The 22,579-nt window shown below is 42.4% G+C and overlaps 1 protein-coding gene across 1 annotated transcript in view; it reads right to left on the reverse strand.

The window, feature by feature from the left end:
* ENTPD1 (ectonucleoside triphosphate diphosphohydrolase 1) overlaps positions 1-22,579 on the reverse strand; it is a 144,946-nt gene that overhangs the window by 33,210 nt on the left and 89,157 nt on the right. Inside the window, exon 2 of the mRNA XM_089683371.1 lies at positions 6,505-6,629. Within this exon, the coding sequence (XP_089539497.1) occupies positions 6,505-6,629 (125 nt within the window). The remainder of the gene's footprint in view (positions 1-6,504; positions 6,630-22,579) is intronic.

Below are 22,579 nucleotides of genomic sequence, written 5' to 3' on the forward strand. Positions count from 1 at the left end.
CTTGAAGAGGTTCTGTCACCAAATGCAGGTGAAAGCAGAGAAAAACTGAGTATCTGAAATGCTTACTTGCAGTGTTTTTTCTTTCCATAAATTATTTTTTTCACTTGGCTCCTCTGCCACTTGCCTCACTTCCTTACATACATTTTTTGTTTTTTTAATTCTTTATATAAGTTTTTAAAAACTTACAGCAAAAAAAATCACAGCAGGATTAAACTGAAAGCAAAAATGGACCTTGGCACTTACATAATGTTTTATATAGCTTCTGGGAGGGCGAACAGAGGGGAATGTTATAAAGTGCCATTTGGGTGACAGCTGAGTCTGCTGGGGGTTGCTGATATTACATCCAAGATGGTGGTGCTCAGCAGCAGTTTCAGGGCTTTTAGATGTCTACATAAAGGAGGCTTTAACAGTTAAACTGGTAGGAAGTGCAATTTTTAATCTACAGAAAGGTTTATCTACAGGTACAGTGAATATCTCCTAAACTTGCACTGTTTAGGAGATATTCACATGAGATGAAGCCTGAAGGGACGACCGTACCTTCCGAGCTCCGTGCTTCAGCCATGACTCCTGTTCGCATGTGCGGGAGTGACGTCATCGTGACTTGGCCATTCATACAGCCAGAATACGGAAGGAGGTTCGGGTGATGATGGAAGCCCTGTCAGTGATGACAGCGCACCACTGGAGGGCTTCATTTTAAGGTAAGTATACCATAATTTGCTACTATGGTGGTGCATACTAGCACATTATACCATTAACTTACAGATGGACTTTTATTTCTTTACATATTTTACTACCGCTTTAAATAATATCTCTACAATATATTAAATGCACACAGGAGGAAGATTTTCACTAAGAGAAGATGAATCAGCACAAGGACCACATCCTACTGACTGTAAGGTATGTGTTATTTTAAGGTGGGTAGGGGGTAGAACCAAGGGACAGTGCTCAGAGGTGGGTAGGGGGTGGAACCAAGGGACAGTGCTCAGAGGTGGGTAGGGGGTGGAACCAAGGGACGGTGCTCAGAGGTGGGTAGGGGATGGAACCAAGCGACGGTGCTCAGAGGTGGGTAGGGGGTAGAACCAAGGGACGGTGCTCAGAGGTGGGTAGGGGGTTGAAACAAGGGACAGTGCTCAGAGGTGGGTAAGGGGTGGAACCGAGGGACAGTGCTCAGAGGTGGGTACGTGGTGGAACCAAGGGACAGTGCTCAGAGGTGGGTAGGGGGTGGAACCAAGGGACAGTGCTCAGAGGTGGGTAGGGGATGGAACCAAGGGACAGTGCTCAGAGGTGGGTAGGGGGTGGAACCAAGGGACAGTGCTAAGAGGTGAGTAGGGGGTGGAACCAAGGGACAGTGCTCAAAGGTGGGTAGGGGGTGGAACCAAGGGACAGTGCTCAAAGGTGGGTAGGTGGTGGAACCAAGGGACAGTGCTCAGAAGTGGGTAGAGGGTGGAACCAAGGGACAGTGCTCAGAGGTGGGTAGGGGGTGGAACCAAGGGACAGTGCTCAGAGGTGAGTAGAGAGTGGAACCAAGGGACAGTGCTCAGAGGTGGGTAGGGGGTGGCACTAAGGGACAGTGCTCAGAGGTGGGTAGGGGTGGAACCATGGGCCAATGCTCAGAGGTGGGTAGGGGTGGAACCATGGGCCAATGCTCAGAGGTGGGTAGGGGGTGGAACCAAGGGCCAATGCTCAGAGGTAGGTAAAGGGCAGAGACAAGGTGTGCCAGGGGGGAGCACCTGCAGCTATTCTCTGAGAAATAATCCCTGTATGAAACACAATAAGCAAATGGAACAACAAGGAAGAAAAACCGTTGAGGTTGCACCAACTATTACTTACAGTAATGACTCAAAATGTATACTTTCTGAAAATACACTGCATGCTCCCTTTAAATAGGGTCAATTCACAAAGCTAAAACACTAAGATAACAATACTAATTTAAAAAAAAAAGCGACAGGGTTTTTTTTTAGCTTAGTCCAATCAGATATGAAAATTACAGCCAAATAGCTGAAAATAAAGATACTGATCTTTGCATAAAACTTAGTGAATTTAGCCTAATGCCATTGCAGAGATCTGTGGTTTTCTAATACTATGACTAACATTGCGTCATACTAACTGCCTTCATCACAATCTGATAGAGGAGTCTCGTATATACTTAAATTACAATTACAACCTGGATTGTAATTCAGTAGCCAGACTGTAATCATGTCCCCTGTGCTCTCAGTCACGCAGTTTGCTATGGCTGTAGATACTATATGGCCAAACCAATGTTGAAAGCTCACCTTGTCATTCTGTTCAGGTGTTTCAAGTGAAGAGTACTGATAATGCCAGAGTATACAAAATCATTTTACACAATTATGTGTTTGCAACTTTGTGATAACATTTTTGGGATGGCCCTTTTCTGTGCTAGTATGACCTCAACCCTACTGAACCCCTTAGGGATGAATTGGAATGCTGATTGTAAGCCAGGTCTTCTCATCCAACACCAGTACCTGACTTCACAAATGGGCACAAGTTTCCAAAGGCAAAGTCCAAACACTCGAAAATCTTGCAGAAAACCTTCCTAAAAGTTGTTTTAACTACAAAGAAAGAGACATCTCCACATTAATGACCATGGTTTTGCAATGCAATGTCCAACAAGCTCATATACTGTAAGTGTGATGGTCAAGGTTGCACAAACATTTGGCCACATAGGGGTTGATATAGTAAAGAAAAATAGATTGTTGACGTTGAAAGTGCTCGGCAAGGGAATTTGGGCAAAAGCATACTGAATGTGGTGAAGCAAAGAATACCCAATCACATGCAAGGAAAATAAAAAAAACTGCATTTTTGCCTGAATGTGATTGAATGATGGAAGTCAGCAGAGCTTTAGCTCATTTACTATACTTCGGAGCAAATTCCATTGCAGAGTGCAACTGCTCTTGTATAGTGAATGGTCTATTTGCCTTTAGTAAATCAGCCTCATTGGGGTTGATTTACTAAAACTGAAGAGTGTAAAATATGGCGCAGCTCTGCATAGAAACCAATCAGCTTCCAGGTTTTATTATCAAAGCTTAATTGAACAAGCTGAAGTTAGAAACTGATTGGCTACCATGCACAGCTGCACTGGATTCTGAGTGCTCCAGTGTTACCAAATCTTCTCATAGTGTCCCTTATGCAGGCCATAGACGGGTCAAACATCGGCCGATTTTTCGAACGATAAACGAAAAATCAGTTGTTCGTTTGGCCGACGTTACCACCAACGAATAAAAAAATAACTTCTGCCCCTTTCAGGTCACAGCTCATGCGCAGATTTTTTATTGTTAAAACGATCGTCCAATTTGGCCATCATTGCCAGGAAAATTGGCCGATCGTCCAAATCGGCCGCAAATTTCCCAACATAACCAATAATCTGAAAGTGCAAAATACACAAAAAACAGCCGACGAACTAATCCACTAACGGCACGAAAATCGGCCGATTTTTCTTTCGTCCGAAAAATTGGACGATTAACGACCCATCTATGGCCTGCATAAAAAGGGCTGCTTGGGGAGAGGCCCATAGCGGTGGAGCACTTGGTCTAAGTTTAGAATAAAAGGCATTATAGGAAAGAATATCGAGGTGGCAGCTTATCCTCCCATATGACAGTCACATGCATTTTCCTTTCTTGAAATCTTCTTAAACATTTATACAGACCAGCGACATTAGAGGGATATTTTAACATATTTTTAACAAACACGTAGTATGAAAGTCATTTCACAAGTTTTATCTTTCAGATACAGACTGGTAGATTATCCTTCTAGGGCCTATATCTGCAAAGCAAACACTTACATCACTGTCTCAACTGAATAACTGCCGACATTAAATGAATTTAATATTTTCTATCAGTCTAAGCTGTACTATAGAAGTACTTTCAGACAGAACACCTTAGGGCTCATGTACACTGCAGCTGCTAAACCGACGTTCAGGAGCTGTTCAGCATTTTTTTCAGCAGCCCCTGAACTCCCCCTAACGTTTTCCTATGTGTCCATGTACACATCGTCGTTTACAGGCAATTGAGTTTACAGTGGTTTTTTTGAACGCGCCAAACTTACATTCAGGAGTAGATTTTACTGGCATTTTCAAATGCCAAACGCCTGTAAACGCATGTAAACGATTAACTGCATTTATAAGCATTTGCGTTTAGAAGTGTTTTTTAACTGTTCCATGTCCAGATGCTGTCCAGAGCCTTTTATCATCATCAGAAATGCATTCAAAATGTTTTCCATGTATTCAAATGGACCCGGTACACCAGCGCAGTCAGTTCCAAGTTTCACGTGAAGGAAAAAATGGTAGAACGTGCTGCATTCTGCTCATGATGGGATCCATAGTGAATACAACCAGAAAAGACAGGTCATCTCAACACATACTGCTCTCTCTGCTTCTGCTCTCTCTATTTCCCTCCAAATGTCTGAAATAGTTAATTTTTACTATTTTTCAGTGCATTCCGGGCATTTAGGAAGGTCTCCTGAGGTTATCTTTTAAAAACACTTTTAAAACGTAAACGTGCATAAACGTGATATGCAAATGCAGCTAAACTGATGTTTTTTAACCTACGTTTTCCAGCAGTCAGTTTCCATCATTTCAAACGCATGTACATGAGCCCTTAAAATGTATGTAAACCCTAATAATTAACTTCTATTTGTTCCCTTTTGGTCTTTTAATTATACAATTGAAAGCATTTTGTTATCTCTGTTAGATCTTAAAAATATCCATCGATCCATCCTAAAATCCATTGCTCTCCTGTCTTTGCACTCTGCCTCTGCTTCACTAAAATTTAAAACTTTGTTATCATTTCTTTCTAGTTCTCCTCTGTGGACTTCAGAACACCTCCATCTATGTTATGGGGATGGTGAGAGGGGGAGGTTTGCTGTAGTCCTGTTCTAGGGTGACAACACTGCTCCTCAATATATACAGTACAGTAAGTAAGCTTTATCTTCCTAGGACAGGAAGTGTGTTATTGGCAGGATCATCAGCTGAAAATAAAAGAAGCTTGTAAGAAAGAAAATGAATGCAGCCACCACACCTATGGACTGTTAAGCTGCAATGTAATAAAACTTTTCTTGGGTTTAGAAAATCTTCAAGTGGGAAGAACAGTAAAAGCTACTACCACTACTAAGAAGAAAACTTGGCATTCCCAAGCATATGATTACTCAACTATTCATAGAAATAAAATTGTAGAAATGTTCAAACAAATAGATAGGACTTATTGACATCAACCTAAACAATGCTTCTCTTTAAATATTTTCTGAATGGACAAAGTAACAAGTTCCCTCGATACAGAACCTTCCTGCCCCCACAACCTAATAATACCATTCTGCTCCACTGCCATGTTTTCTGTTCAGAAATTCCTGGTATTTTAAGATATGGTGGGAACATGTAATCTTCTCACCTTCCTCCCAGAATGCCCTGCTTAGACCTGATTGTTCAATTGCCAGGCCCAGATGCTATCAAATTGGGGGAAGGGAGATAGTCATTAACCCTCTGTAGGTTCTGACATTGACCATCATGAAGCTTACACATGTATTAGGCTCTGGGTTGAAGAACTCAGAGGCTGGAAAGTATCAGTGGGTGGAGGAGCCTTATGGTAGGTCCCCAAATGGGCAAGTTGACAGATCACCCTAATAGCACATCTGGGGGTTTTGCATCTAGAGATCATGTACTAACCTATAGACTCCAGAGAGAGAGATATCATATTACCCCGGTACAAATCATTAGTAACACCTCATCTGGAATATGCAGTTCAGTTTGGGGCACCAATTCACAAAAAGAACATTGGGGAACTGGAGAAAGTACAGAGCAGGGCAACCAAACTGATAAGAGGCATGGAGGAGCTCAGCTATGAGGAAAGATTAGAGGAACTGAATTTATTCTTTCTTGAGAAGAGGAGATTAAGGGGGGATATGATCTCCATGTATAATACATAAGGGGGGATATGATCTCCATGTATAATACATAAGGGGGGATATGATCTCCATGTATAAATACATCAGTGGCTCATATAGTGGACACGGTGTAGAGCTACTCACCCTGAGGTCATCACAGAGGACAAGGGGGCACTCTTTACGTCTGGAGGAAAATAAATTTAATCTCCAAACACAGAAAGGTTTCTTCACAGTAAGAGCTGTGAAAATGTGGAATAGACTCCCTCAAAGTTGGTTCTGGCCAGCTCAGTGGATTGCTTTAAAAAGTCCTGGATTGTTTCTTAGATACACAGAATATAACTGGATACTAACATTTATAGGTAAAGTTGATCCAGGGAATATCCGATTGCCTCTCGGGGGGTCAGAAAGGAATTCTTTCCCTGCAGGAGCAAATTGGATCATGCTTTGCTGGGTTTTTTTGCCTTCCTCTGGATCAACTGTGGGTGTAGGATTATAACTTTTTTTTTTTTTAATGGTTGAACTGGATGGACTTTTGTCTTTTTTCAGCCAGACTATGTATATATAACCTTTTGCCTAAACATTTGCAGAGTTATGTGATGGTACTTCCATTACCTTAAGATTCTCCGGGAGAGGTTTATTCTGTAGCACTGCGACAACAGTTAAAGCAACGATCCCCAAAACAAAGAAAACTCCAAGGATGAAAAGGGCCTTCTTGTTCCATGTCTTCTGTTTTGCAACTGTGACCAACCAAAAGAAAACAAAAATTGTGAGTGAGATTTGAAATGAACATTAACCATTGCAGATGGTGACAGAACAGAGGTCATGTTTAGAGGTCAAAGAACCCCACTAAACCCTTAGTATATTAACAGCTGTCTAGAGAATTATCATCCCTCATCATACACAGAAGAAAACTGTATATGAAGGTACCCATGTCATATGGGTTATTGGGAAGCGAAGAAACAGCATGGCCTTTAATGGGACAGCACAAAAAACAAATTACACCTTCATCTTATTTATTATGCTACGCAAACTTTCACTTTTCAAATGTATTACTAGCTTGAAAGAAATATGCAAATAAAGATGTCTGAGTTTACTCCAACTTTCCTTGTCTGAATATTTGTTCCAGGTCAGTACTGAGGCCACTGAACATTACAGCCTGGCAGTTAGCAGTTCAGATGGAGGTCAGCAATAGCAGCCCTATTTTCTCTAGTAGGTTTACTTTAATCACTTAAAAAAATAATTGTATCCTCAGTTATAGAGTGCAATGCCGGTGCTTCCACTAGGCAAACTAAGCGGCCGCCTAGGGCGCACTACCACCTAGGGGCGCCTGGGTAGGGCACAGGCCGGCATTCTCTCTGTGTAGGACGCTGCCACTTCATGAATGATCCTTCAGCTAAGAGGATTGGTGGCAGAGGGGAGGAAGAAAGGACAGAGGAAGATGCCAGGTGTCTGGGGCCAGTGTTCCTCTCAGACTCAGTCCCTTACTGCAAGCCGGCTGGTGGCTGCTGATCACTGTGGAGTTCCAGCCCTTCTCTTCCCATTCATTAGCGGAGGCAGAGCTGCACCTTCAGACGAAGATAATGTCTGACTCTGATGTCTCATGTCTGTGTGAGTGTGACCCAGCCAGCCGGCTGGCCATCCATCACATGTGCAATGTGTCAGTGAGTGATGACATCATCACAATCTCACAGCCTTCTCTTCTAGTGCCTGCTAGGCCTGCTGATCTGTGTCAGTGTTGATGGCGTGTTGTGTTGAATCTGTCACTGTGTGGAATCGCTCAGTTCAGCTGCCTGCTGTCAGAGAGTTTTATCTCCCCCCATTGCCTGGGGAATTCCAGCCTGGGATTTGTCAGAGTGTGGATCCATCATCCTCCACTCACTGCAACTATCACCCTGCCACTGCCAGCCACAGGTACTGTCCATCTGTGACATTTATTTTGTCTTTAATATTGGTGCTGGTAGCATCCTATGGCACTTATTTTTGCAAATTAAAAGAAATTTAGCAGTTTCATGTTTTTGTTGATTTAATATTTTCTACTGTTATTAAAATTATTTTTTTTTGGGGGGGGGGGGGCGCAAGTAGCTGGTCTTGCCTAGGGCCCAAAATAGACTAGCAGCGGTCCTGGCTAAACCACTTGAATGTTAAGGACTCTACAGCAGTCTACATCCTGTCATATACAGCATGTACAATGAAAGTTTCAGAACATGTGGCAAACAGACACAACCACTGAAGGATACACTGTGTGGCTAGATTTTCAATCTTTATAAATCTGGCTGGGTGCATCATTAAATCTGGGCAATCCAGGAGACACATGACACTGCAGTGTAGGCTGTGAGCAGACTTCCTTACCTAGAAGGCTCAGTACAAAGCCTCTTCTTGCCTCCTTATTACAATGGTCCTGACTTTGGTCAATTTTAAACATTACTTAATTTCATTATGATTATGCTGTAAGGTATTCCCTCTTTCCTAGAATCCTTATATTCTTATTTCATATATTCTCTTTGTGCTGCGCAGCGTCTGGGTGTGGCACGGGCTCGATCGATCGGGCAATCAAAGTAACCAACACACAAGTAGGATACAGGAAGATTGCAAAGTTTATTACGTACATTACAGTATTCCCTCTTTCCTGGAATCCTTACATATACTATGTGGGAAATGTTTGTGGACAGCTCATCACACCACTGTAAGGTTAAATCATGCAGACACCCCTCTAAGTTCTCCAGAGCTTGTGGCAACTGTTTGGAGAAGGCCCTTGTTTGCGCCAGCATGAATACACCCTTTTGTACAAGGCCAACTCTATTAAAACATGGTTTGACAAGTTTGGTGTAGAGGAACTCGAGTGTCCTTCAACCTTTGGATTAACTGGAATGTAGACTGTGATCCAGATCTTCTCTTTCATTAACCTGGTCTCACAAACACTCCTTGGTGTGAATGGGCACACATTTCCACAGACACACTCCAAAATCTTGTTGGAAGCCTTTCTAGAAGAGTGGAGACTGTAGTAACAGCAAAAGAGGGACCAACTCAATATTAATGCCTATGGTTTTGGAATGGGATGTCCCACAAGCTCATATAGAAGTAATAGTCCTGCAGACACTCTCCAAAAAAACTGTGAGAAACTTTCTCAGAACAGTGGAGGCTGTAGGAACAGCAAACGAAGGATCAACTCCATATTAATGCCTTTGGTTTTATAATAGAATGTTCATCAAGCTCATATAGGTGTGATAGTACCACAGACATGCTCCAAAATCTGGGAAGAATTCCCAGAAATGTGGTAGCTGTAGTTACTGAAAAGGAAGGACCAACTTCATATTAATGGCCATGGTATTAAAACAGGATGCCCAACACACTCACATAGCTGTGATAGTCCCACATACATACTGAAAAATCTTGTGGGAAGCCTTCCCACAGGATTTTCCAAGATTTTGGGTTCAGGAAAGGATGGACCAACTCCAAATTACTGCCAATGGTTTTGGAATGGGATGTCCTATATGCTAATATAGATGTAACAGTCCCACAGACTGTTTGTGGGAAGCCTTTCGAGAACAGAGGAGGCTGTAGTAACAGTAAAAGTGAGATCAACTCCATAATATTTCCCATGGTTTTGTAATGTCCATCAGGCTCATATAGGCGTAATACTACCACAGACACTATCCAAAATCTTGTGAGAAAGATTCCCAGAAAAGTGGAAGCTGATTTAACCACAAAAGAAGGACCAACTTGAAATAATGGCCATGGTTTTAGAACGGGATGTGCAACACGCTCATATAGCTGTGATAATCCAATATCTCAAACATTTCCACAAGATTTTCCAAGGTTTTGGTTACAGCAAAGAAGGGACCAACTCCATATTATTGCTCACAGTTTTGGAATGGGGTGTCCAACAAGTTCATGTATACAGTATGGGATAGTCAGGTATTCACACATTATTGGCCATAAAGCGTATATGAAGCTGGCATATGGACAAGAAAAATAATCGTTTCCAGTGATAAGATAAGTTTTCTTTTGAACACTTTTTCCCATTAAGTATATTGTGTTTTTAGGCGCTGAATTCATTCCTATTTTTAGAGTGTTTGTGTTATTTGTTCACAAATTTCTGGCAGTACAAAAAAAGAATTATGTTCATTTTTTGAGTTATATTCAGAAAGCAATCAACAAGAATTGTACAACTAATAGAAATGTTCACAACTTAAAGGAAAACTCCAGTTTTGTTAAAAAAAAAAAAAAGATACAACACAAAGGATTTCAAAACAATCGGTTCTGTTGTTGCTACCAAATGTTTTCCATTTCAGCCATGGTTTCCTAATAGTGCCAAAGAGAATTTATCTGCCTTGAAGCCATGGCAACAGTACTCAGTTCATTGAATTTCTCAGTATTCTCGTCTCACACTTATCTCACTGTATGTTCTAGAAGTTTCCACAGAGCAAGAAAAACAGAACTGTACAGAGAAAAATATGGGACTGCCTTTGTTGATCTCCTTCTGAAAATGTTAGCCGTTTGGCCACCTCTGGCTTCCGATATCATGAAGTATGCAATAAGTGACAATCTGACGTCTGAATTTCTGATCTGCATATTTGTGAAGACGTAAAAAGCACTGAAGCCAGAGGCTCAACATGATAGCCAAGCAACTAGAATTTTTCAAAAGAGGAAAGAGCTATTTTCCTCAGCAAAGAATTCTCCTAAGCCAAGTTACGGGCATCTCTAGCAAGATCTTGCAATAACAGTTTCATCTTTGGCGAGCTGCATTCAGAGGTATCATAACAATGCTGGTGGAATGCAACATACTGGGACCGATCGTGGTAATAACCAGCAGTCATTTTCAGGTGCACTGGCACAGCTTACATAAATATCTACAGGACAAATGCATGTAAAGATGTAGGGAAAAAATGACAATGCATGAATATTGTTAATTTGTGTTGTAATACAGTGTAGGTGTTTGAACATGCAATAATAGACCTACATCACACCAGAGATCACTGGAAATTATTCCCCAGTGTCAGGATCACCAAGGAGCTGAAACTGTAGTGGCACACCACTGCTAAGAGGTCCAGCTACAACTTTATTCCATTACAGGTCAAGGGTATAATTCAAAAAGCCAACGCGTTTGCTGTCAAACAAGCTGCTGATTCACACTGGAAAAACACCATTGTAGGTCCAGTTCACTTTTGTTTTATTCACTTTGTTGCCAGTCAAACCGTTATGAAGGGGGCACTTAGACCCCCCAAACACATTGGCTTTTTGAATTGTACACCTGACCTGTAATGGAATAAATTTGTATCTGGATCTCATAGCAGTGGTGTGGCACTTCAGTTTCAACTTTTTACATTATACTGCAAGCCAAGGAGACGTGGTTTGATGAGTTTAGTGTGAAGGAACTCAAAAGCCTTGATCTCAACCTTTAGGATGAACTGAAAAGTAGATTGCAAATCAAGTCTTCCTATCCAGCATGGGCCCTATTTCCCAGACATAAAGTCTAATAGGACGCCTTTCCAGAAAAATGGAGATTGTAGTAACAAGAAATGGGAGTTTCCAAGTCTTATTTCCCTGTGCTACACAAGCTATAAACAAGGAGGTTTCAGGTATCTCCATTCTGTCCCAAATGCATGATGCTCATGCTTAATCATCTGCAATGTCTGATCCCCCATTGCTGCCAGGATTTCATGCCCAGTTGCCGTTACAGGGAGCCCGCAAAGGGGAAAGAACAACACATGTATTTCTGTCACATCATTTCTTCTATTCTGAACATAGAATCTCCACCCACCCACTAAATAGAATCATAGAAAGGTGAAGCAGATCAACCCATCACTGGTAACATGGCAGGGGTTCAAAAAAAAAAAAAGGCTTGCAGAGGAGGTTTAAGCTTGTTGGCAAGTGCAGTCTGTATCCTCCACTGTAGGTAGCACTCAATCGAAGTCCAAGGAAAACAATGTTTCTCTGTGGTATCCTGGATCAATTAGGCAGTGTTCCGGTTGGCTGCACTGTGACCTGCCTGTTCTATGAACCCTGTCAAGAATCGTTTGCATGGAAATATGTTGAATTCTTGTGTACTGTGCGGCAAGTGTACTGAGAAGTCTGCTGAGGACCCATATGCTTTCGACCCTACTGCCCTCCCACTGGTACAGGAGGCATCCCTGGACTGGTTCCTGCCTTCCTTGGAACTGGAACCTCCAGTCTAAAGGCTCTGAATGGGACAATTCAGCGGGGCTGGATACCCCTGTCACAGACAGTGTTGATTCAGAGAAGAAACCTACTTTGGGTCCAGGGAGAAAGTAGTCTGAAATCATTGATGACCCCATGCCACATGTCATCCCCAAGTCATTACCTAAAGTTGAACCTTTGCCAAGTGACTCTGATGAAAGCCCAGCCATTCTGCCACCCCATGTGGCATAATCGCAGGCAACTACATGCCAGATTCTCTGATTATGTTATTTAGCTGTGTTTACTAGTTATGCTTTCACTTGTTTTTATGGCTCTGCTGTGGATATTCTATTCTGTTGTGATGCTGAGGGCAGCATCTGTTAAAGAGGGGGGAGTGCAGGCAGAAGCAGTCTGCATCCTCCACTATAGGTGGCGCTTAAATGTGTGGTACCACAGCCTGGAGAGGAAGTCAAAGGGAAACAATGTTTCCCTGTGTTTTCCTGAATCAATGGAGCAGCAACCTGTTTGGCTGCGCAGTGACCATGTGACCATCGGTGGCCATCTTGGGTCAGCAGGTTCTATTTATGTTCCTGCCTCCGGGTTTTGGCATGCTTGTTGTGTGTGGTTAGTATAGAGAGAGAGACACTGCTTCCCTCTTTGGGCCAGGCCACATTTCACCCTCTGAAACAGATGCTGTTGGCACCTCTCCTCCCCATACATCTGACTACATTGAACTATGAGTTAATCCCCTAGCGGCGCTCTACTGCAAGGGTGTATGTAACATTGGCATTCTGTTTAACACAAGTTTTACTGCGATCGGACTAGAATGAGTATTTACTGCCTGCACCACGCTGCACCTCTCCACAAGCTGACCGGACACTGTACAAATTTGGACCAGTTCCTGATGAACCCACTGGAATTCAATCTGTGGGTGGCACTATTGCATCCTCCTGCCTGACATTCTTTAATTGAAAAATTGAAAGAGCCAGGCGGAAATTGATGGCCTAACAGTGGCTGTATCTAATCAGATACAGTAGCTGTTTGGATATTTTGACAGCAAGCGGTCCAACTGTTAAAATATTATAGCCACGGCAGAAACTTTGTCCATCCGCACTGTATAGCAGGACGGCAACTTCCCCCTTTGTAGGCAAAGGGCATATCACTCCTCCAAGGACTAACTGAGCTGACCTGCAACTGAGTTGGCTTGAAACTATAAAACAAGTGTTGGCAAATACCCCCAAGATAAATCCGCAATCCAACTGCACTTAAGTAGGCCCACCGCCTGTCATCTGCTAATTCTGATAACAGCCTAGTGATGGCTAGGGAGTAAATTAAACAAATTTAACAAGATATACAACAGCTGCTCTTTGGGAGGGCTAAGAGATATTTGCCTAAACCAAGCACCCCTTGCCAGTACATACATTCAACTTTAGAGGTGCAGAACATCATACTGCCGTGTTCTCACAGAAAAGAAAACCCTGGCTGCATTGAAATGAAGAAAAAGATGGCATCTGATGGGTCGTCACTGGTTGCTGCACTTCGCATGGTCCTGTAAGCGATCAGAAATTCCTCCGGTAAGTTTCCTGACATGGTTTTCATACACATGTAAAAATAAACAGCTGTGGGACTACACAGCAAATCTACAAAGGCGTGCTAAATAACCAAGCACTGCTGAGCTCAGTCCCTGCATATTAACAACAGCCAACTGTGAAGAAGTGGAGTGTCTGGCTGGAAGCAGAGGGGGCAATACCCTGCTGTCCGGTGGAATTATGTCACTAGAGTGTAAGCTGGGATTCCCTGCGGCATGGCGTTGCACATACTAACAATCTGTGCCATTCACTGCCTCTTACAAAGCACATTCTTTCCATCTGGATACGTTCGCACTCAGCCAAACACTGCGAGTGAAGAACAAGTGGAGCCCAAGATAGCGGCTGAACGGCCTCTGTCTCTTCCAGAGCCATTTGCATAATAAGCAGGAGAAAAGGCCACTGTCCAGCTGCCATTGCCTGACATTAAGTCTGACTGTAATCAACTAGACATTTGTGTGCTCAGAACTATGCAGGACCTGTTCTGTAGGAAAGAGCGAGTAAACCATTTAACAACGGAAGCCAGGAGGCAGGAAGTGTTCAGGGGCATCTAAGGGAAGCATCTTAGACACTGAAGCCAATCACCCCCCAGATCATTTATTCCTACTATCATTGGAATCTTCAAATACATGGAGATATTTGAGGACAACTATGGCCATTAAAGTAAACTGCTGACTTCTTCTTCGGAAAATGTTTGCAGCCTGCCTGTCATATTGATCATTCTACTGGTGAAGGGGGGGGGATGGATGGATAATTCTATGGATAAAATGAAAGCTCTCTTTTTAAATACTTACAAAGCCCATGGAGAGGACTGGACGGGCCTTCTAGCAACGATGTTTTGGAGGACTGCAGACTCTTGCTAGTCATGTCCAGTTATGCTCCCCTTCCCCCTCCCAGTTGAGATAGGATGGAAGGTGGATAATGTTTATTTTATGAATATTTAAGGGTTTGCAATAAAATAAGGGAGAGTTCAAGAGTGTCCTAAAATATAGCATGTTTTCACTATGCTGATGGAAGGAGAAGGGCATTTGATCAGGTTCCTGAACAATGTATTTCAGGAAAGCAGGTGACACCATAAGACCATACTGGAGCCCAGAATCTATATCTATGCTGATGCTGAAATCTGAGGCACTATTTAAAGGGTAACTGTTTTTCAATTAATTTAGTCCTAACCCTGCTCTCCCTCCCTTTGCTACCTATAACCCCTGATAATTATTTTAGACTAAAGGACTAGCCACGGCTTTACCCAAGCATTGATCTGGTCCTTTCTCAGTCAGCGAGTCTGTAAAGAATTGCATTTGTGTGGCCTATTCCCATGGAAAACTGCACTGCAGATTGGATTTAGGTGAATGGTTTTCCATGAAAGACTATGGGACATGCACACTTTCCCCCATCTCTACTGTTCTGGAAGAGGTCTGGAGTGTTGCCAGGATCCTGGATGGAGTTACCCACTGGTCTAAAGTAAGAACAGGGGGTATTGCATGGGGAGGGTGAGCCGGGGCAGTTAGGGCTATACGACCAATGATTAAGCTCCTTACTGAGTAAAACGTTTTGGGGTGTTTCTACCTTGGATGGACTGGCCCGGATAAATAAATAGATTTGAGGCATCTAATACAGTTAGTGCTTCCCTTTCTTTTGTAGCTCAAAGGGGCTGCTTTGCAAATTGGGTTCTCTCTTCCGCCTCAACTCTGGGAACAACCTCAGACCCACTGACACAACAGGTTATGCAAACAGATGCTGCACTGTTACTGGCAGCACAAATATAGATACCCTGCACACAACTAAGGTTAAAGTATCAAAAAGCAAAGATCAGACTCGTTAGTGGTAAATGAACCCAATATATTGTCTCAAGTTGCAGTAAATAGCAGTATGCACATAAATGAGTAAGTAAAGGATTAGGTCAATCACAGTAGACTAGACAGTATGTTTACTAGGCTATAATAGCTAGAACAGAGTTCTATGCAGCTAAATTAGCGTAAACCTGGCAAATCCACAAAATCATAAATGGCATTAGAAAACAGTAACAGCAATGATAATCAATACTGCATTAACTCCACGGTAAACAGGATGCTATATCCACATTAGAGTGCACTCTATATGAATGGCAGTGATGGAATTTAAGACTCCCTAAAGAGGTACCACTTACAATGGACAACAGGCACAATTCTTGTAAAGCAGCTATCTGAGTGAATGATCTTTAGCCCTCGTTCTTCAGCCAGCTAGCGTTGGGACCTAGTCTTTATGGTGGTGCACATGAGTACAGTCCCAGTAAAGTCCGCATGCTGTAAATAATGCTGCTAGTTAGATTGTCAGTCCCTATGTGCTCAGTCTCTGCTAGCAGAAACAGGTTAATGGCAGCAGTGTCCTCTCACCAGTCCCAGAGATACAGCAACAAGGGTCCAACTATTCAGATGTCAGCTCACTTCTAGATCATCCTTGAGCAACTCTGGTCTTTGGCACATAGCCTCAGGTCTGTAGGAGGTTGATGTGCACATAGGAGCAACGATGTGCATATCTTGGTCTCCTCGCAGCAAAGAGGAAATCCTTTGGTATTCAGTATGTGAATATACAGCTCTCTCTCTTTATAACCAGCTCGCATTGGGAATTGTAGTCCAAAAATGATTCCCCCCATAATTCAATACTGCCAACCATCAAGTCTCTAGAGCTCCTTCAGCTTGTCAGCTCCCTCTGGTGGATGGAGGCCTGGTAGTGTTAACCCATTCAGCTGAAGTCCGCTGGAGACAGTAAAAGCACTGCAGCACATAAATCTCTCTCTTTCTGTAGCCAGGAACCTGGCTACACTTTTTTCTGGAGTGTCTGCAGTATACTGTATGTTAGCATAGTCACCCATTAGGGTGAAAAAGTAAACAGTGCATTGCGTTGCTCTCTACCACCAGCATAGAATGGATGAAAGCTGTTTTAGTGTGCAGGCAAATGTGAATGAGCCCTTAAAGTGGCCAAAAAATCCAAAGTCCAATATTTATATCCAGGCCCCCTCCTGCTGTAAAAATCAATGGCTAATGGAATGTCAAAAAGTTACCAGTGAACCAAAAAGTTCAATTTTATACTTACCTTATCTAGTGTTCTGACCACCGCACCTAGACAATGACCTAGATGTCATGTTTATTAAGGTAAGACTCTCTTACACTCGGCTGGAGTATCTTTCTCATGAGATTTGGAGGAACCAATGTTCCCCAGTACATTCTTTGGAAGGATAGAGACGTCACACTCCGTAATATGGAAGACAAGGGAAAGGTAATTATAACATCTTTTATCTGTATCTTTTAAATACACTGGCAGCCAAAGATTTTTACCTTGGGGATAAGCCTGGACATTAAATTTGGTCCTTACATTGTACTGCATGGTCCACTTTAAACAGCACAGTTTCATGTTTGACCCTGTTATACCTTTATTATCCATCTTCCAGACTGCAGATGTGGCTGAGTGATAAATCTCCAGAACCGTCTATGGACATTTAAACACTTTGTTCTTGATTTGTTATGACAGCGCTGAGCATTGTGAGGTGTCCAGTGTTTTGGAGCACAACAATAAAGCTGCGTAGGAGACAACCGAATGACTGTATATGGTTTTGTTAGGGGAATTTATAACACAGGGCTGTTGGATGCTTGTGAGATTACTAAGAAATTCTATATGCCATTGGAAACATAAAAAGATTTTCTTAAAATATGATCTTGCACTACAGAGAAGACTAAAAGTCTTAAAAGAAAAATATGTAGAGACCCTGTCATCAACCTAAACAAATGCAGGTAAAAGCACAGAAAAATCAAGTATTTTAAATGTTTATATGCAGTGTTATTCCTTTCCATAAACATTTTTTTTGTATTTCTAGGTAATTGACAGACCAGAAAGTACTGATTCCAAAACTCAGCCCCTAACTCCTTGCACATAATATTCCTTTCCTCCTCTAGGAGTGTCTATTTATTTCTATGCTTGGCCCAGCTCCTATGCCCCTTCCTATATAAACTTTTATGTAGCTACTAGGGGAAGAGGAAAAGGGAATAATATGAAGTGTGACTTGAGTGTAAATGCCTCCCTTGTGTTGACATCCAAAAGCCTTGAGACTGCTGCTAAGTGCTGCTACCTTGGGTGTGATGTCAGATGAATGTCAGCAGAATTAGAGCTGTCAATCAAGTGACATCCTCGTATTTAACTTTGTTTTTTCCCTGGCAGCTACATAAAAGGTGATGTAAACAGGTAGAGAGAAGCAACTAGATATTCCCAGAAGAGGACACATGGGAGCAGGGAGGGGAAACCATGCTAGGGTATAGACTCACTAAAAAAGTCAAATATGCTAGTTGGTTCTTGGCTAACAGCGGAGAGTGAGAGAAACACTGGATGCAGCTGCTTTCTGTAGCTGCTGCCCATCAGTGTTGAACTTGTTAACAGCTACATTAGTGAGAGGAGTGAGCTGCTGAGCAGGAAGAGTTCCTTAGACTGAGTCAGACAGCACTCCACTGTGGGAACTGTAGTCCAGGGAACAGAGACTACTGATATCAAGAGCTTTTGAACTGCATTTCCCAGAGAGAGAGATTGCCAGGAGGAGGGGAAAGAGCTGTATTTTCTCAGACTGCACAGGACACAGCTCCCTTTTGTCCCTAGGTAGATCAGAGAGTGCACATCGCTGCCCAGTGTGCACCATCACTGCAGCATATCGGTGACCTGAATGGGATCTGGATCACTGCATTTTGGGGTGCCGGCATCTGGGTGTTGAGCAGAGAGAGGACAAATCGCTGTGCGGAACCAGATGGTGAGCTGCAATAACTCTGGGAGTAGTGAGCTGCCGATGTGGGGATACACTCTCTGCTGCTGGAGAGACTGATCCCTTTAGGAACTGACCATACAACTTTCCAGTAGCTGTATTACTGCCTGCACACTTGACTGGGACTATTCTCACATGCACCATTGGTACAACTGAGCCCCAACGTTAGCCGGCTGATGAGTTAGGACTAAAGACTGTCCCGTTATAGCTGCTACACAGAGACCTTCACCTATTGCTTATGCTAATGTCCCTCAAGGGACATTACATCACATTCTAGCCATTCTCCTAGAATGCACTCTAGACTAGTTATAGTATTATTATTCACATTGCAGTAAAATCCTTAAATGCACTGTTTATTGTTGACTTTGTTGATTCATGAGTTAATCCCAGTCTAGTGGTACATAACTCTATGCTAAGCTACCTTGGCACAGTGCTTATACTGTCTAGCGGACTGTATTTGAAACTACCTTCTGTATGTTCATTTATACTCAAACCATCATTTATTCTAACCCATACCAATACACTGAGTTCATTTTACCACTAAACGGTCTTGTGTCTATTTCCTGGTGCTAATTCACAGCCAAGTTAAAGTCATCTATGCTAGTGTTCCTATAAGTGCTTTCAGTAACTTTCATTCAACCAGGTGAGTCAGATGGGATGAGGTTGTTCTTGGAGTCAAGGCACACGTGCAGGAGTGGTGCTACACGTGGGGGCTCATGCAGGATTTTGTAAGGCACAACAAGCCAGGAAGAGCCAATATGAGACCCAACTGCTGCAATCCAATAGTGTGAGGAGCAAAATGGCTGTTGGGAGTCAAGTGTGGTGGTTGAAATCCCCAGAAATACCTGATCAGAAGAGCATGTCCGTCAAGCAGTGATGGCTTTAGTTCCTGATCAGAGAGTGTTCATATAAGACCTGAGAACAGATCAAGATGCTTCTCACACCTTTGTGCTGTTAGAGTGTAGAAGGAGGATCCCTGCGTGCTTCCAAGGGGCTATCCTGCAACTTACTAACGACGTTGAAGCCTACCTGGTTCAGCTGAATGTGCCAAAAGTCAACTGAGAAAGTCCAATTAAGGCACCATCGACAGAAGGAGCCACAGTACCAATGAATTCATTGCTGCTTTGGGAAGCTTTCTGGAGAAGTGCCAGAACAATAACCCATCATGCACTGGGTCTGGTACCAAAAACTGAGAGCCTTTTCAGGGCTAGGAAAGGTAATATTATTAGTATTATACAGGATTTATATAGCGTCAACAGTTCTCTCAGCTCTGTACATTACAAAGGGGGGGACAATACATGAGACAGTACAATAACAATACAGTGCGATACTCGAGGGGTTCGAGGGCCCTGCTCCTTGGAGCTTACAATCTAGGAGGGAGGGGGGGGAGGTATCTATACTCATGTTCTTATAAGTGCTAGCAGTAACTTGCATTCAACTAGGTGTACCAGAAGGGCTGAGGTTGTTCTTGGAGTAGAGACGTAGAAGAGGAAACCAAGCAGCTCCTGCATCCTGCAAGGGTACTAGCAAGTTCAGAGACTTATGTCAAGCGAATAAGAAACCTTCATGGAAAGAAAAAACACTGCAACTAAGCATTTATATTTTTTTCAAGGTTTTTTAAGCTGAAGACAAGGTCTCTTTTAGGGTTCTCAAACAATCATAAGCAAAACATAAACACTTCCTGTACCTGGTAACATAATCTGCATATTATATTTATTTATTACAGGTACTTATGTAGCGCTGTCAATTTACGCTGCACTTTACATATAGATATATATATATATAGTACAATCACATCAGTCCCTAATCCTCAAGCGGTGTACAATATAAGGTCCCTAACTCACATTCATACTAGGGTCAAATTAGACAGGAGCCAATTCACCTACCAGCATGTCTTTGAAGTGTGGGAGGAAGCTGGAGGAAACCCACACAGGCACAGGGAGAACATGCAAATTCCAGGTAGGTGGTGCTATGGTTAGGATTCGAAACCAATGACCCTAGTACTGCCAAGCGGAAGCGCTAACCACTCATATGAGTAATTTTCAAAGAGTATACAGCTGCCTAACATCTGATTTAAATTGAATTCCTGCCAAACCCATGTAAGAAACAAAATGTAAATATCTGTGCACACTGGCCCTTATACATCATCCAATGAAACAGGTTGTGGACCCATACATTTAAAAAAAAAGCCCTAAGATCCATGGGGCTCCTTTCCCAAGAGCCTAAAAAACTACTGCTTTTACACATTACACACAAATAAAAAGAGAAAAAGGAACTTTGCACTGTAACCAGAAAGTCATTTCTAACTCTTCATACACATATGAAATTACATTTATTAATATTATACAGGATTTATATAGTGCCAACAGTTTGCATAGCATGTTGTAACATAAAGGAAGACAGTACATTTACATTACAGTTCAAAACAGGAGGGTCATTTTATAAGAGCTTACAATCTAACAAGTGATACAAAAGTTAATGACTGTGGGGGGGATAAATTGTTTACGAATTAAAATTCCTGTTGTTAGGTTGGATCAGGATAGGCTTCCGTGAAGAAATTTTCAGGATTTTCCTAAATGTAGACAGAATAGGAGATAGCTTTATGGGTTGTAGTAGGGAGTCAGAGTATGGGAGAGGCTCTAGAGAAGTATTGGAGATAAGGTTGGTGTTGTAGCTCAGAGTTGTGGATGGCTTTGTGTTTGGTGTTAAGTTTTGAAATTGAATTCCTTGGGCTAAGCAGAAGCCAGTGGAAGGATAGGCAGAGAAGGATGGTGGACACTGAGCGGTGAAGAAGTCTGGCAGCATTGATTATAAAATTATTTGAACATCTACATTCTAAGATGAGTTGCAGGAATAGTCGAATGTCCTATGACACCTCGTAAAAGTCCACATGTTGGATTGGAAGGTGAGTTTCAGGACTGGGCATTTATATACATCTTCTCCTAGGTGTTTTGTAAATGTAGAGAAATAAAGTACTATAACTGAACAAATCTGTACAAAATCTGAACATTTGAAATGGACTGGTTTATGAGTTAATTATGCTTTTATTTGATGACTATTTATACTGGTCCTTAAAATGTCCAGAACAATTTGTACAATGGTTTGGAAAATAACTTTCGGCAGTCGTCCATGGCCTCCTATTTCTAAATACTATACTGAAAATGTATTCAATCTTATGCTGTGTTGTGCAATGTGGTAGGGAAGAGGGAAGGGAGAGTCAAGACAAATAAAACAGTTCAGTCTTTTACTATGAAAGATACATTTCCTCTGTTGCCCCTGGTTCCTGAAATGTCCAAGGAGGTTCGGCTGCAAAACTTTTAAGTGAGAAATCTAAAGGTAAACTAAAAATGCACTATAAAAAAAGATAAAAACAGGGGCGGACTGACAACTCATGGGGCCCCTGGGGCAATAGGGGATCATGGGGCTCCTGTGTCCTTGCCCAAACTCAAAAAAGCCTATAAAAAAGGTACCAGGGGCATCTCATGGGGCCCCCTACTGACCCTGGGCCCTCGGGCAGTGCCCGAGTTTCCAAATGGTCAGTCCACCCCTGGATAAAAGTGTATATGAAGGTATAACTTTTTTAGTTTTGAATAGTGCAGAGAGGAGATAAACCCTCCATTAACGTTTGGATTGCAGTCCGTGTCCTCACTGGGAAGATTCAACCCTTTACAAGTTCTAGTGATCATAATTGCACCAAGAGAGAAAGTAGGGGGGAATCCAAGATTTTACCAGAGCAGGTGCGCTGCCATAGCAAACTGTCTTTTGTCTTGTATTTTGTATGTTCCTCTGTTTACCCCTCCTGCTTTTTTCATATTTCCTCAATTTCAGTTCATTGCAAAGTCATTGGGATTTACTAAAACTGGAGAGTGCAAAATCTGGGGCAACTGTGCATGGTAGCCAATCAGCTTGTGCAATTAATGACAAAAAACACTGAAAGCTGATTGGTTTCTATGCAGAGCTGCACCAGATGAGGTACTCTCCAATTTTAGTAAATCAACTACACCTCGTACTGTACTTATTCTAAGTAAAACTGTATTGGGTTTAACTGTTGTTCCTCATTGAAGAGTTAAGTTGCCTGTGGATGGTGCCAAGTCAACAAGTGGCCGTACTGTCCACACAGACTGGATCTATGGAAGTATGTCATCGCATATACTGCATTTGATACAGAGCTGCAAGAGGTAAG

This window comes from Staurois parvus, unplaced genomic scaffold (assembly GCF_062004578.1).
Source record: "Staurois parvus isolate SC_StPar_1 unplaced genomic scaffold, SC_StPar_1.0 ptg000307l, whole genome shotgun sequence".
NCBI lineage: Eukaryota > Metazoa > Chordata > Amphibia > Anura > Ranidae > Staurois > Staurois parvus.